The 17,209-nt window shown below is 42.6% G+C and overlaps 1 protein-coding gene across 1 annotated transcript; it reads left to right on the top strand.

Moving 5' to 3' along the window:
• Positions 1–7,066: 7,066 nt before the first annotated feature.
• RBM22 (RNA binding motif protein 22) lies at positions 7,067–16,379 on the top strand. The gene is made up of 11 exons (XM_061188341.1): positions 7,067–7,178; positions 7,608–7,661; positions 8,619–8,648; positions 9,249–9,381; positions 10,445–10,545; positions 10,655–10,827; positions 11,640–11,840; positions 13,157–13,321; positions 14,070–14,158; positions 14,363–14,494; positions 15,271–16,379. Exons 1-11 carry the CDS (start codon positions 7,125–7,127, stop codon positions 15,399–15,401), a joined length of 1,263 nt encoding a protein of 420 aa, XP_061044324.1. The 5' UTR covers positions 7,067–7,124; the 3' UTR covers positions 15,402–16,379.
• The last annotated feature ends 830 nt before the right edge of the window (positions 16,380–17,209 follow it).

The raw sequence follows: 17,209 nt of genomic DNA, 5'->3' as shown, positions 1-17,209 counted from the left end.
CTAGGTCCGCAAGAATCCACACCATTAAATATAATGGTCAGGGACTTCCCTGGTGGTCCAGTGGTTAAGACTCTGTGCTCCCAACGCAGGGGGCACGGGTTCAATCCCTGGTTGGGGAAGATCCCACATGCACAGTGGATGTCTCCCTGTTTGAAAGACTTACTTCACTTGGTTTCCAGAACACAGCTCTCTTGGTTTTCCTTCTACCTTACTGGCAACTTTTCTCTGTACCCTTTGCTAGTTCTTTCCCATCTTCCCAACCTTGGAGTGTTCCAGCTCTCATTTCTTACAGTGCTTTTCTCTCTGCACTCTTAGCGGTCTCACCCAGTTTTCAGGCCATCTGTCAAATTCATATACCAACTCTAGAATAGTCTGTGAAAGTGCAAAACCCCAGTCTGGATTGTCTCTCACCACATCTGTCTCTCCAGCATTCGTCCCTAACTAGATGGCAATTGTTTCCCTTCAGTTGCTCACAACAAAGACCTTGGCATCACCACTGACTCCTCTTACATGCCACATCCAGTAAGTCAGCAAACCCTTTCAGGTCTGTCTTCAAACTGTGACCACTTCACAGCCTCTCCAACGTTACTATCCTGGGCCAAATCAGCATCATCTATGTAGACCCCTAGATGATACTTACAGTAGCATCTAAATTGGTCTTGAAGCCACCCTGGTCCCTGCCCCACTCTCGTCAGTTTTCAACATAGCAGCCAGAGTGATTAAGTCATTTCTCTGCTTAAAACCCTTAGTTTTCTTAGCTTGCTCAAGAGCAAAACAAATATAAAGTCCTTACAATAGCTTAGGGGGTCCTACAGGACCCAAAACCCACTGCCCACCCCTGCCTCCCCGAATTCATCAACTACTTCCCTTGCTCTCTACACCCTAGCCACACAAGTCTCTGCTATTCCTGAGTCACCCCAGGTTGCGCCCTCTCAGGGTCTTTGCACTGGCTGTTCCCTCTGCCTGGAAAACTCTTCTCCCAGATATCTGTACAACTCAAACCCCCGCCAGTCAGGTCTGTGCTTAAACCATCTTCCTTTTCCTTGTTTACATAGCTGTTGGTCTTTTATCTTTTTAAAAAATATATATACATATGCCTCTTTTTGTCATAAGCCAAATATCTTAACTTCCCTTGAGCTCTCTTGTTCGGTGTTAGCTCAGCCTAGGATACTCTTTCCTCTCTCTGCACCTTCTCCAGAATTACTTTGCTGCTCCCATCTCTCCCTTACTCCAATCTAGATGTGGTCTTAATCTGTAGTACTTAACCTCTCCAGGGCATTTACCTCTGCCTAGTATTGGGTTTTGTATGTGTATAGTTCCTTTGCTGTAATGCACACCCTTGCAGAGCCAAATCCAGGCCCCTTTGTCATCTCTTTCTCCTATATTCCAGTCAAAGGGTAGCCTGGAATAAATTCAAAAACTCAGAGCCAAGTCACTTGCTCAATTGCAATATAGTTGATCCTTGAACAATGCAGGGGTTAGGGACACTGACGCTGGGGCAGTCAAAAACTTGTGTATAATTTTACAGTTGGCTCTCTGTATCCAAGGTTCTGCATTCATGCATTCAACCAAGTGCAGATCATGTAGTATTGTAGTATGTATTTAGTGGGGGAGAAAAGTGTGTGCAAGTGGACCCATGCAGTTCAAACCTGTGTTGTTCAAGGGTCAATTGTCGTTAGCTTTATCCCCATTTTCTGGTGGTCAGGGGCATCAATAGTGAAATATATTTCACAATACAAACCACCTACACAAGACAATGACTTGAAGTGTTAAGTGAAAGTAACATTAAATGATATGGAATCAAGTAGTGAGAAAGTTGTATCATTCTCATGCCCTGCTCCCCTCTCCCCATCCTTCTGTCAAATAAGGATAAAGTATCAGTTCTCTTATGTAGCACTTTTTTTTTCTTTTAAACATAGGCTTCTGTCTCAGAGCCTTTGGCAGACAACAGAGGCTTACTTACTAAAAAATATTGTTTCATTTTCATTGTACTTGTTCTTAAGGCTACATCTACACAAGTGATACTAATTTTCCATTTACAGAAGTGATAAAAAATGTTCCTCTTAAAATATATTTAAGTAAAATGAGACTTAGGAGTTCCACTTGTGCCTATGATGTAGATGTGTGGAAAGAGTGTCACCCTGACTCAAACAAAAAAGTGGATAGATGACAAAATCATACATTTTATTGGATCTATCAGATAGCTGATGTGGCAGGGCAGTCAACTAGCCTGAATTTCAAGGAAGGACAGACCCCTCCAAGGAGAGATGGGATGTAGACTGGCTCACCTGTAGCAGAGCATGGGAGGAAGAAGTGTTGACCACCATATAAGCAGGTAAGAGGAAATCAACTAAAATAAAGAATTGCTAAAGGCCGAACTGGGGCTAACATGACAGTATAAAACCCCTGGGAGCCTGAGATACTAGGGGACCTTGCATGCACTGACAAGCTCTTTCCAAAACCTCCACCGGGTGTTCATGAGAAAGAGCTGGGGGGAGTGGGGTGCTGGAGCTCTACAGAGCCTCCCTTGGTTTGGAGGCATGCAAAGGAAGGAGGAGTAGGAAAGGCATGAAACCTTGCCTCCCCCTGGCTAGGCCCTTCCCTCATTAGGAGCAAAAAGGCCTAAGCCACTGGGGGAGGAGCAGAAAACCCTGTCTCCCTAGAACACAGGTAAAGACCCATTGCTGCTGGGACAAGGTAAGAAAAAACCTCTACCCTTGGGAGGGACAGGATTCAGTCCTGAGCCCCCCCAGGATTTTATACCAATACCATTAAAGGCCTCTTGCCAATGCAAGAAGGGCAAGAAACTCTCCCCCCTCAAGACCAACCACAGATACAAGTCAGGGTTTGGCTGCCACAGAGAGGAGGGGCAAGAATGCTGAGAAAAGACCCATTCCCAAGGCCTGGGCATGAAGGACCTACTAAAGACTGAGGCTTTGAGACTTCCCTGGTGACGCAGTGGTTGAGAATCTGCCTGCTGGGGGCTTCCCTGGTGGCGCAGTGGTTGAGAATCTGCCTGCTAATGCAGGGGGCACGGGTTCAAGCCCTGGTCTGGGAAGATCCCACATGCCACGGAGCAACTGGGCCCGTGAGCCACAACTACTGAGCCTGCGCGTCTGGAGCCTGTGCTCCACAACAAGAGAGGCCACGATAGTGAGAGGCCCGCGCACCGCGATGAAGAGTGGCCCCCGCTTGCCGCAACTAGAGAAAGCCCTCGCACAGAAACGAAGACCCAATACAGCCAAAAATAAATAAATAAAAATAAATTTTAAAAAAAAGTAGCTAGATAAAAAATATTATTTAAAAAAAAAAAAAAAGAATCTGCCTGCTGGACTTCCCTGGTGGCGCGGTGGTTGAGAGTCCGCCTGCCAATGCAGGAGACACGGGTTCGAGCCCTGGTTCGGGAAGATCCCGCGTGATGCGGAGCAACTAACCCCTTGCGCCACAACTACTGAGCCTGCACGCCACAACTACTGAGCCCGTGAGCCACAACTACTGAGCCTGCACGCCACAACTGAAGCCTGTGCGCCTAGAGCCCGTGCTCCGCAACAAAGAGAAGCCACCGCAATGAGAAGCTCGTGCACCACAACGAAGAGTAGCCCCTGCTTGCCGCACTAGAGAAAGCCCACGTGCAGCAATGAAGACCCAATGCAGCCAAAAATAATTAATTTTTAAATTTTTTAAAAATTAAAAATAAAAAGACTGAGGCTTAATTAGAACAAAGAATCCCTGAGTCCTCCCTGACTACCAACGTAGCAAGCAGCTGCTGGGGGCATGGGCAAAGGCATAGAGACTTAACCATATGGTGCAGGTATGCAGGACAGCTGAAAGCTAAGGATGAAGTATCAACACCCGAGAAAAATTCTTCAGCCCCAACCTAAAGCACAAAATTAGTGGATATGAAACCTGTGGTACACTGAAGGCAACCATCGCAACAACAAAACCCAAACCTAGCTCAATTTCTGACCAGAATGACCAAACCCCACATGAATGGCCTGACAGAAGAGGCTTGCCTATTTCCAAGCATTAATACTATTGACTTCAGTCTCTACTGTTACATAAGTAATGACTGGCATTCAATAAAAATTTTGATATACACAAAGAAGCAAGAAAAATCAACCCATTTGTGATAGACAATCAACAAGACCATATACAGGTATGACCCAGATGTTGGAATTATTGGTCAGGGGCTTAAACTCTGATTAACATGTCGAAGATCTAGTTGAAAATAGGGATAATGTGCATGAACAGATTTCAGCAGAGAGGTAGAAACTATAAGAAAGGGACAAATTGAAATGAAAACCACAGGATCAGAGATGAGGCATATTTTCTCTGGGCTCATCAGAACACCTTGTCATACCTGAGGAAATAATCAGGAAACTTGGAAATGGGTCAATAGAAATTATCCAAACTGAAACTCCCAAAAAGAAAACAGAGTATTCAAGGTCTATGGGATGATATCAAATAGTCTAACGTGTAATTGGAGTCCCAGATGGAGAAGAAACTGGGCAGAATATTTAAAGAGATGGCACTTAAGAATTTTCAAAATACGATGAAGGACAACAAATCACAGATGCACAAAGCTCAGATAAACGCAAGCACTTTCTTTTACAGGAAAAAAACATACCACATGATCAAGTAATCCCACTCCTACGTATTTACACATGCAAAATGAAAACCTATGTCTGTACAACAACCTGTATGTGAACGTTTATAATGCCTTTATTTATTTATTTTTGGTTTTTGTTTTTATTTTTTTTTAACATCTTTATTGGAGTATACTTACTTTACAATGGTGTGTTAGTTTCTGCTTTATAACAAAGTGAATCAGCTATACATATACATATATCCCCATATCTCCTCCCTCTGTGTCTCCCTCCCACCCTCCCTATTCCACTCATCTAGGTGGTCAGAAAGCACCGAGCTGATCTCCCTGTGCTATGTGGCTGCTTCCCACTAGCTAGCTATTTTACATTTGGTAGTGTGTATATGTCAATGCCACTCTCTCACTTCGTCCCAGCTTACCCTTCCCCCTCCCCGTGTCCTCAAGTCCATTCTCTACGTCTGCGTCTTTATTCCTGTCCTGCCCTTAGGTTCTTCAGAACCTTTTTATTTTAGAGTCCACATATATGTGTTAGCATATGGTATTTGTTTTTCTTTCTGACTTACTTCACTCTGTATGACAGACTCTAGGTCCATCCACCTCACTACAAATAACTCAATTTCGTTTCCTTTTATGGCTGAGTAATATTCCATTGCATATATGTGCCACATCTTCTTTATCCATTCATCTGTCGATGGACACTTAGGTTGCTTCCATGTCCTGGCTATTGCAAATAGAGCTGCAATGAACGTTGCGGTACATGACTCTTTGAATTATGGTTTTCTCAGGGTATATGCCCAGTAGTAGGATTGCTGGGTTATATGGTAGTTCTATTTTTAGTTTTTTAAGGAACCTCCATACTGTTCTCCATAGTGGCTGTACCAATTTACATTCCCACCAGCAGTGCAAGAGGGTTCCCTTTTCTCCACACCCTCTCCAGCATTTATTGTTTGTAGATTTTTTGATGATGTCCATTCTGACTAGTGTGAGATGATACCTCATTGTAGTTTTGATTTGCATTTCTCTAATGATTAGTGATGTTGAGCATCCTTTCATGTGTTTGTTGGCAATCTGTATGTCTTCTTTGGAGAAATGTCTATTTAGGTCTTCTGCCCATTTTTGGATTGGGTTGTTTGTTTTTTTGATATTGAGCTGCATGAGCTTATGCCTTTATTTATATTCATTCAAATCTGGAACAACTCAAATGTCCATCAACTGGCAAGTGTGTGTGCGTGGGGGGGGGGGCGGTGTGTGTTTAACCCCAGGTGCATCCATACAATGAAATTCTCAGCAATAAAAAGGAACAAATTACTGATACATGTAACAATATGGATGAATTTCAAATACAATATGCGAAGAGAAAGAAATCAGACCCAAAAGGCAATACAGGATTCCATTTATGATATTCTGGAAATGGCAAAACTATAGGGGCAGAACACAGATCAGTGGTTGCCATGGACCAAGCATGGGGAGAAGTGGATTCACTCAGCACAAGGGAACTTTTGGGGGTGATAGAACTATTCTATATTTGTATGACTATATGTAAAAATTCATAATTGTTCAAGTAAAAAGGGTAAAATTTTACTCTACACAAATTATGCTTTAAACCTAATTGTTAAGACATAAGGTGGCACAAATAAAAGTATTAGTTTGATGATAGGATATGTCAAAAATTACGAAAGTGATACCAGGACGCTTGGAATTCATAAAATATCGGCAGTGTGGTTATGAGTTGTTCCAAAAACGATGTAACAATACATGTGTTGATCCATAGGACCCTTTTCATTTCAGAAGTTGGAAACACAGTACTATTGTCTTTGGATTTGTGGCTTCACCATTTTCCAGCTACACGACCAGAAGCAAGTTACTTAATCTCTCTAAACCTCAGTTTCCTTCTATAAAAGAGGTACAATAATACTTCCCTAGAGGGTAGTGGTTGCCAGATAAAGTACAAGACATCCTGCTAAATTTCACGTTCAGAAAAACCGAGTCATTATTTAGTGTAAGCATGTTTGGAACATATTTGGAACTAAAATAGGGTTCGCTGTTTATCTGAAATTTAAATTTAACTAGACGTTCTGGGTTTTCCTTGCTAAATGTGGCAACCCTACAGAGAGAGGGCTTATTGTGGGAATTAAGTAAGACACGGTCACGGCAAGACGTTACCCCACCGTTTGGCATAATAAGCGCTCAGTGGGGACCAACGCTGTTTTAATCCCAACCCCTCATTCATTACTTGTTCCTTTATTCTTTCACTCAAATGTTTAAATAAACCAGTTGTACTTGTGATTCTTCATCCCTTGCTGTCACCACTCTGAAGAAGCACCAGGAAGCCAACTATCAGGCGAAGAAATTCTGAGCGGGCGACGTCATGACGCACAAGACCCGCCCCCCCGCCCAAGGGCGCACAAGACGCGTAAATAAGACGTCGACGGCCGGCAGGCAGCCTCGGGGCCTGACGGGATTGTGGCGGTCCTCTCTCCCAACTCGGAAGCTGCGGCTACCTCCAGACGCTTTCAAGATGGCGACCTCTCTGGGTTCCAACACCTACAACAGGCAGAACTGGGAGGATGCGGTGAGTATACCTGCCGGAGGAGGACGGAAAGAGGCAGCGAAGCCAGGTCTCCAGCGGGCGGGCAGGGACATGGCTGCGGCGCAGCCGAGGGAATTCCGGGGAGAAGCCAGCACCGCGGCCTAACTCGGCCACGGCTGAAAGCTGAAGGGCGGCCCTCTTGCGGGCTTGGAGGGAGAGGGCTTAGCCAGGGTCCGGCACCAGCCCCCTTTCCATCCCTACTCCCTCCACTCTTTTCGAGCGGGTCTTTTCTCCCGCCGTCTGCCGGAAGTGCAGACAGCACCCCGTCCGCGACCCGGCCCGTGCTGGACCTCGGGTTCCTGCCCTGTTCCCCAACCTCGCTCCTCGTCCCCTCCCCCCGCCCCACCACTGTGGCCGAGATGGCAGGGTCTTCGGAGCCTGGCGTTCGACCAGATTTCCCATTTTCACCAGGACTTCCCTATTCTGTGCCAGACGTGTCTTGGAGAAAACCCATATATCCGAATGGTGAGTGATCGTGTGTGAAACGGGACTTAACTGTCTGTGTTCTGTCGGTGTTGTGGTACTTGCACACTGTCGGTGATGTGTTTGTCTTAGCCAAGAAGTAATAATGCCCCTTTACTAACCCGAAGAGTACGACGAATTTGCAAAGGACTGTCATGCTTGTTCTCTCACTTTGGAACTCAGCAACAGTTCTGTGATATGAGTCATAATAATAGCTAATATTCGTTGAGCATTTACCTAGGAGATAGGTCTGTTAACCAGAGACAAAGGGAGTTTATGTCTTTTCAATATAGCAAGTAAGGTGTGGAGCTGGGATCTAAGTTCAGATATTCTGACTCCAGGGACCTCAGCAAATTAGGAGGAGACCCAGGACTAAAAATCTAGGTTTCCTGACTCCTAATCAAGTGCCTTTTGGCCTCTGCACCTTGTAATCTGTTTAGTATAAGGTACCCTCTATCCTTACAAATAAGGGTAAAATTAGCAGAAGTTAACATTTAATACTTAGATTAGGGCTGTGTTGTGATCAGTCTTGGAGGTATTGGTTGACTGTATGCAGGGGACCAGCACAGGATGAATCTGTAGTAGTTAACTCTGACTAAACTTTGTAAGATGGGCTGGCCATGGCTGCATCCTCCATTTAGGGACTGTGGAAACCATTAGGAAATTGTTCTTGGGAGAGAACTTCGGAGCCAGAAATGAATCTAAGAGTTGCGGTTGTGGAAAGGTACATACTTACCTGGTGTTAGATCTGTAAGATTCTTAAGAGGTTATAACTTGTAGGTGACTAGATTATATCCCCAGCGTAAGGCCCCCTCCCTCCCCAAAAGGGTGCATTTTTTCCTCCTCTCTTCAAGATGCCAGGGATTTCCAGATAAATTTCTTGGGTCCTGTCTAGAGAAGGAGCAGGCATCAGGTTTTCTTCTTTCCCTAACTCATTCTTTTCTATTTTTTCTATTTCAGACCAAAGAAAAGTACGGGAAGGAATGCAAAGTAAGTATGTTTAAAGAGTAATGATTTAATTTTATTTTCCTTTTCTCTTCCACTTGCTGAGGTATGAAGTCCTTTACAAAAGTGAGTGCTACACAGACATTCATGTATCATTTATATACTCATTGGCTGTTAACTATTTAGTGTAGGGATAAGAAAATGAGCCCTTTAATGTAAGGATTCTTAACTTGGTGTCTGTGGTTGGGCTTTGAACCCCCTGAGATTGTATATACCAAGTGTTGTTTGATTATGCACATGAGCATTTTAGCTGAGGAGGAAGGTCATAGCCATCATAAGATTCTCAAAGGAGTATATGACACTCCCTCCTCACCCCGTAAAAGATTAAGGGTTATAGCATTAATGGTGGTGACCTCTAGGGTGGGGAGGACTTTGATTTTTGAGTATTTTATTTCTGTACTATGTGAATTTTTTAACTACTGAGGAAGGGTGTTGCAAAGGATTGAAACATCATATGGTGTTTAGACTAGATGACTGCTAAGATCTCTTCTACACCCTAGATTCAGGGATCCTTTTATTAAATCTCCTGGATTGATTGTCCAGATCAGGACCATTAACACTCTGTGGCTTTATTTTGTGTTCCAGATCTGTGCCAGGCCATTCACAGTGTTTCGCTGGTGCCCCGGGGTCCGCATGCGTTTCAAGAAGACTGAAGTTTGCCAGACCTGCAGTAAATTGAAGAATGTCTGTCAGACCTGCCTCTTGGACCTAGAGTATGGTATGTTTGCCCTGTCCCATACGTCTGAAAGTGTGCAACTACTCTACACAACAAACCAGTTTTCTTGTCTCCCACTTCTCACCCCTTCTCTGGTTCTCACCCACTTTGGAGTGTCTGCTGTGCTCTGCTTTTCCCAAGAAGAAAAGAACCATACTAGTTTATTCTAGCGTTCTGAACAACAGTAGGGACTTAAAGAAAAGTTGGTAATTGATCAGCACTGGCCGAAACCTCCCTTCTGTATACCTTTGTAGCCAAGGTAAGTTAAAGGCATTGTTGCTATGATAGGTAATTTCTTTGCCTTTGGCTTCTTTCTAAATCCAGAGCTTTTTTTCCCACAATCCCTGACAAAGTTCTGGCTAATTGTGCTCTAGATTTTTGTATCAAATATATTGTTAGGACTGATACACTATATTGCTACTGTTTCAGAGTAACTGCTTTTGGGAGTGATTTTTTTTTCTTTTTTAACTGCAGGTGACTTTTTATTTATGAGAAAAATATTCTTTCAACAAAAGTGTCTACTATACAGTAAAATAAAAGGGAAAAGGAAAATACAAGTTTATCTATGTTAAGTTCAGAAAGTTGACTCTGCTAATCAGAGTCCTGGTCACATATTGTTTAATATTATTTGTATGTTTGTTGAGGGGGTGTTCTGATTCTGGAATACAATGACGCTTACATGACCGTGACTATCCAGAGGATGTGTAGGACAAGCCTAAAAATAATCCATTTTTTGTATTTGTTTTAAATAAATTATGGCATAGTAAAAGCTAGATGCATTATTAATTGTAGGTAAAATCTAACTATAGTAAAAGTTTGTTCATCTAAAAGATTTTCTAAAACATTCATTTCATGAAATTTCATGAAGACTCAGGAATTTGGATAATTTCTTAGAATGCTCTGTAGTAGTATTGGCCTGATGGTGCTAAAGATTTTGAATTAAAATAAAGCCTCTGGTACCAACTAAGAAAGTAGAGAAAGGAAGAATGATGTATTCTGTCTACATATTCAGTTTGGATATGGTTTAAAATTATTTTGAGTTTTTTCCTCCTTTCCCTTGTTCTAGGCTTGCCCATCCAGGTTCGTGACGCAGGATTGTCTTTTAAGGATGACATGCCAAAGTCCGATGTCAACAAAGAATACTACACACAGAATATGGAGCGAGAAGTATGTTGCCACTTGCTTGATGTAGTTTTATATTTGAAAGAATGAAAGAATCCTGGGGGATTGATACAACCTGTGTAATTTATCTTTTGAATGTGTCATTCCTTTATAGATTTCTAACTCTGATGGAACACGGCCAGTTGGCACGTTGGGGAAGGCCACATCCACCAGTGACATGCTGCTCAAACTGGCCCGGACCACACCCTACTACAAAAGAAATCGACCCCACATTTGCTCCTTCTGGGTGAAAGGAGAATGTAAGAGAGGAGAGGAGTGTCCATACAGGCAAGAGCTGAACTGCTTTTTCAGTTTTTGCTTTCAGATGATTAGTCATCTAAGAAGGGGGAGGTGCTAGCTTAAACTATTTCTGCTTTAAAATGTAAAAGTTTGTACAACTAGTGTCATATGTCTTATATCTTAGGACTAGAGCTTGATTAAATTGTTTTTACTTATAATGGAACTTTTACTTACAACGAAGCCTTGGGAAACTAAATTGCTCTGCCATAAAATATCAATGTTGACCTCAAAAGTTTCTGCCTAAGATGTAAGTCTTTGCCATCATGGTATGATTGGCTTGAATCTCAGTGTATAGTTGAAATCAGATTAAGACCAGACTTCTAAAGAATGTGTAAGTGTGTTTGAGTCAAGACTACCAGGCATCTGGATTAGGAGTTCTTACTTTGGGGTTGGTGAAGCCTACACCCAACAAAAAGTTAGCTATGTTTTTTTCTGGGGTTGGGTCCATAGATTTAATAAGACTCTGAGTGGAATGCAAGACCTCAGACACATTAAGAACCCTTGACCTAGAGGAGGGTAATCATGTTGTGGTTACCTTTTGTTTTGGAGTGGATTGTGCCAAAAACATTTCTTTATAAGGAAACTCTGCCACCCTGTGGCCGCTTAAGTGGCTTTTCGGAGGCTAGCAAGTCCTTGTGTGATACAGTAAATCCCTTGATATTAGCTCTGTTTTAATAGTTATGTTTTGGTATGGCCATGGTTTCTAGATCAAAAGGGGACTTTTGTAGCTCCTGTTGGGTGGTATCTATAAAATTTTTCCCTTGTTTCACCTTTATGCATTGTTCTTTCCTGAACCATAGACATGAGAAGCCAACAGATCCGGATGACCCCCTTGCTGATCAGAATATTAAAGACCGATATTATGGAATCAATGACCCTGTGGCAGATAAACTTTTAAAGCGGGCATCAACAATGCCTCGTCTGGACCCACCAGAGGACAAGACTATCACCACACTGTATGTTGGTGGTCTGGGCGATACCATTACTGAGACAGATCTAAGGTTTGTGAATATAATTTTATGAGTTATTTTTGCTTTCACCAGCCCTAGAATTTTTTTTTTTTTTTTTTTTGGCAAAAACATGGGAAAACATGATAATTCTGTATATGGTACATTTTTCTTTAGTTGCTCTAGAGTTAGTAAGTGTCATGCTGACTGGAATTTTTATAAAGTTGTCCTTTATGATGCCACATAATGTTCCTCAACAGTGCTTATTCCATGCTTGTGTAGGGTATTAATTACATGAGCTTCTGTTTGGCCTAATAGCCATTAGAATTTCTAAAGATAGCACATATCCAAGTATGATTAATTTTGTAGGGGAGGGAGAGCTTTGCAATTATAAAACCTTATGGTTTAACTTGTTGGCTTTTTAAAGAGATTGGTATTTGGTAAATTTGTGTTATTCTTGACTTGTATTTTGCATGGCTAGATGAAACATCTGGGCAGATACTGATGGAAATTGCCTCTTGCAAAGAGATAGAGGGGAGAAGAAACTCTTATAGGTGTACAACCTGCCCTTGGTAGCTTGTCTGCATTAAACCCTAAGTGAGCTAGAGTGTCCCCAAGGGGTGGCAGACTTTTTCCCACCTGCTCTTTCTCTTCTTTTTTACAACCTTAAAAAAAATTTTTTTTTAAAACGTTCTTGGCTCATCAGCCATAGGGCCTGTAGTTTGCCAACCCCTTATCTAGGGTTTAAGGTCTTTAGGGAACCTTCTGGAGCCCCTTTTCCTCCGTGGGAAAAACCCTGAGATGTTTGATAGCCTTTATTTACTCATTATTTTTCTTTCCCTTCCTCAATACACAGCACCCACAATAGGGTGTAAGGTATGGGGGGAACCACCTGCAGGTAATTAGGCAGATCACCATGGGGCCACCTGCCTTGTGGTGAATCAGTTAAAGAGTTAGTAATCCGGGCTTCCCTGGTGGCGCAGTGGTTGAGAATCTGCCTGCTAATGCAGGGGACACAGGTTCGAGCCCTGGTCTGGGAGGATCCCACATGCCGCGGAGCAACTAGGCCCGTGAGCCACAACTACTGAGCCTGCTCGTCTGGACCCTGTGCTCCGCAACAGGAGAGGCCGCGATAGTGAGAGGCCCGCGCACCGCGATGAAGAGTGGCCCCCGCTTGCCGCAACTAGAGGAAGCCCTCGCCCAGAAACGAAGACCCAACACAGCCAAAAAAAAAAATAAATAAATAAATAATAATTAAAGGTGCTAATAATTAAAAAAAAAAAAAAAAAAAAAGAGTTAGTAATCCATATTCAACTTCCTGGGAATGTCTGTGTTATTAACTCCGTTTTTCTCTACCTGTATCCCTTCAGAAATCACTTCTACCAGTTTGGAGAGATCCGAACAATCACTGTTGTGCAGAGACAGCAGTGTGCTTTCATCCAGTTTGCCACAAGGCAGGCTGCAGAAGTGGCTGCTGAGAAGTCCTTTAACAAGTTGATCGTCAATGGCCGCAGGCTCAACGTGAAATGGGGAAGGTGAGCATTAGACTGTATTAAAATATCATTATTGAGATTTTCAAGAACCTTTTCATTATCTGGGGACTAGTTAGCTTTCGGTGAATAGGCTTAAATCAATAGGACCTTTAAAAAGAATTTTTCATTCTGTCTGGCACTCCATTCCTGTGGATATTAGGAAGATGCTACTTTGGAAACTTATTCAGGGTTTTGGTGTAGTGATCTGATCCTTTGAAGGTTCATGTGTTTTGTGACCAGTCATTATAGGCCAAGGGTAATGCCAGGGCATGAAAGGTGGCGTGAGAGTTTACACAAGAATTAGACCTAGATTCTGTCCTCTATAGGCCAACTGTCTAGTGAAGAAGAATAGCTAACATAAGTTTGAAAGTGGTGATTGCATAAGAGAGACACAGGTAAAATGCCCTGGACATTCAGAGGTGGAACGTGTTTCTGGCTTGGAGCCAGGGAGACCTTTCACAGCAGCAGCAGCAGCAGTCCTCACGGAGTGCTTCCTGAGCACTGGGCTCAGCACATGGGTGTTGCCTCCTCCAGCCCCTACAGCAGTTCTAGTGAATTTTGAACCCAAGTCTTTCTGGCTTCAAAACCTTTGCTCTTATCCACTGTGCACTGTGGCATTTATGGGAAAAGAGTGTGTGCTGAAGAGGAGGCAAGGACTGAAGGAACTCCGTTTGACTAGGAAGCATGAGAAGCAGAGGTGTGAGAGAAGGTGGGACCGTGTGCTGATGGCGTAAGGGTCTGTGTCTCCCAGGTCCCAAGCAGCCAGAGGAAAAGAAAAGGAGAAGGACGGAACCACAGACTCTGGAATCAAGCTAGAGCCCGTTCCAGGGCTACCAGGAGGTGAGTGCAGACTTTCTGCCTACCTGGTAGCTTGCTAACTTCAGTTGCTCACACTGCCCTCGTGTCCCACGGATGTTAGAAGAGACCCAGGTCTCTGGCTCCCAGCAGCTGTGTTCTCCCAGCAGGACCTCCCAGGATTTCAAGGCAGTGGAAACGCTGTTGCACGGTTGTCCTCTGCTCTAACTAGCTGTTTCTCTTCTTTAGCTCTTCCTCCTCCTCCTGCTGCAGAAGAAGAGGCCTCAGCCAACTACTTCAACCTACCCCCCAGCGGTCCTCCAGCCGTGGTTAACATCGCCCTGCCACCCCCACCTGGTATTGCCCCGCCCCCACCCCCAGGTAACTTCAACTTCCTTCTGAGGAAATCGGGAAACCCTGGCGAAGTCCTGTAGGCTGTGGGTGTGTGTTAGCTCGCAAAGCCTTTACTACCTGCCTGCAACGAGGTAAGGAGTTTGCACCAAAATGTAAATTCGTCAAGAAAGTCGTGTTACCAAAAAATTGTCAGATGAGCTAAACAGTGCACTTGGTCATGTAATGAAGTTACATTTTGGCTCAAGCTCTTTATCTTGTTCATGACAAGTAATAAACAGTTCAGGGACTAGCACTTTGTATAGCACTGCTCTTTATAGCACTGTCAATGCCAGCATGAGCAGTGTAAGTAAATCACAAGCAGCCGGTTCTCCCGGGCAGAGTTCCCGTACTCTCTGGAGAAAGTCCTGGTTTCTGAACACCCTTCACTCGAGTATAAAGCATTGAGGTTAATGATGACAGGGTCTTGCCATCAGCCTGATTTCTCCGTCACCTTCCAAATTCTGATCAAATCCTGTCTGATAGGCTTGGCATGTTTGATAGATAGCAGAGGCTCAGATGACATACTAGCAATACCTGAGACGTGTGGAGTTTTTTTTTTTTTCAGCCATCTTCAGGGGGAAGGTTTCTAAAACCAAGGAAGTCATACAGGTAGACATTCCTAAGCAAGTCTTGTGAACTGACATTTTCTGAAGCCCCATGTCAATTTGATTTATGTGTAGGTGGTATTGACCTTAGAAAATTCAGGGTTTGAAAGGTTGTCAAGAGAACTGCAAGCCTAACAGATTTTTCTCTCCTATCTGTAGGTTTTGGGCCACACATGTTCCACCCAATGGGACCACCCCCTCCTTTCATGAGGGCTCCAGGACCAATCCACTATCCTTCTCAGGACCCTCAGAGGATGGGAGCTCATGCCGGGAAACACAGCAGCCCCTAGCACATTATCACCACTCTGGGGCTCTACGGAAGAGAGGGCACTTAAAAATCCCAGTAAATGAATCTTGGAATAAATATATTTTTCCTTCCTTTGTAGTTTCCATGATAATGGAATGTGTTCAGATGTGGGCAGTTGGAGAACAACAGCCGTGCTTTCCTACATGTGCTCAAAGGATTGATGGACCTGAAATAAGCTGCCATTAACACATCTGGTTACTGCTATAACATTACTAATAAAGCTTAATGCCTCTTCCCCTTACCTGTATGGGGAACAAGCAACTGGGTAAATTGGAATGTCCAGTGGAGTTACCATCCCAATTAAATGTTCATTTTGTATCTTTTCTGGGGGGAAAAAGTTGACCTGCAGTAAAAAAACAAACAACTTTGACCATTTTTATGTCCATTGGATATTTTCCTTTTTATCATCTAAAAAAAAGATTACTAGTACTAATCATTGTAGTGGCAAGAGTGTGATTTAACATTTCTAAAGTCACACTCTCAGAAAGACAAGTAGAAACCAGCAGCCAGCACAGCCCAGGTCTTTTCTCATCTCTCCTTTTCTCATTTATTACTAAAGGAATCTGGCTGATAGTTTTACTTCTTTATGCTACCAAAAAAAGACAAAGATAAAAATTACTTTTTATTCCTGTCAATCAGATGGAAACACAAATGTCATGGGGCTGTGTATCATTGAAGAAACCTGGTGTCTAGGATGAAATTATTTTAAAGAACTTCCAGTAAAACACTTGAACAAACTGTGAAAGGAAAAGAATTAGAGTGTGTTTGAATGGAAGACTTGTGACCTATAGCTGGAACTTTGATCTTCAGCATTCACCTTTGTGTGACTTCAGCGTCTCATTTTAATTCCCTGCTTCTGGGCAGGGGACTCTGGTCTTAGAATATTTGGATATAACTGAATTGTAGATGGCAAAAAAAAAAAAATTGATGTTGTGTTGTGGTTTTGTTTTTAAAAAATTAAAACGGGTCAATTTTCTAAATGTTGTCATAGGTTTATTTCTGTTTTCTTTATCCTTGGTAGCTGAACTTGAGGTCAGTGGGAGTTAGAAACAAGTTATATATAAATATGTTTTTGTTTTAGACTGTTTTGATTCTGATCTCTATCCATTCTAAAAGAACCAGGCCTTTTTAGTACTTACGTCAAAGGTTAGTTGTGGGCTTGAAATAGGAATACACAGAAGGCACAGCACAGAGCCTGTCATGTGGTTGTTGATACATGGTAGCTTTAAAAAGTTGTCCTAGTATTATACAAGTCATTTTAAAAGGAAACAGGAAAAATTTATCTACAAGTGCATTTTACCAGAAGCCAATTCCCATGTCATTTTTATCTAAGATACGTACTTACAGAATGGGTTATACCCCTTATTACCCTATTTTAGCTTCTCTGGAGAATTTTTGTTGTTTTCTTCGAGAGGACTTTATCTTGCCTTTTTTTTTCAAGATCTAAAATTAATCTAGAAGCACTTAGAAATTTTGATTTTAATTCTAGTAATATCAGATGTGAAGCAATGTAGGGGTACTTCCAAGTATTTTGACACCCTTTTGGGTAGGGTTTTTTACTTTTGAGCAGGTGAGAGGTTTTTAGCCAATTTGTGAATAATGTGAAACATAGTGTTTTAATAATTGCCAAATTCAATTATATCTATACATATTTATATACACGTGTAAATATGACTATCCAATTTGCGTATTCTTGCCTTTTTGAGAAAGAGATTCTAAATTCTGTGCACTACCTGGCTGTGGATGTGTATTTTTTTTTAAAGCATAAACCAACATAAATTGAAGTATAGA

Source organism: Eubalaena glacialis, chromosome 4 (assembly GCF_028564815.1).
Source record: "Eubalaena glacialis isolate mEubGla1 chromosome 4, mEubGla1.1.hap2.+ XY, whole genome shotgun sequence".
NCBI lineage: Eukaryota > Metazoa > Chordata > Mammalia > Artiodactyla > Balaenidae > Eubalaena > Eubalaena glacialis.
This window is presented reverse-complemented; position numbering and strand designations above follow the sequence as displayed.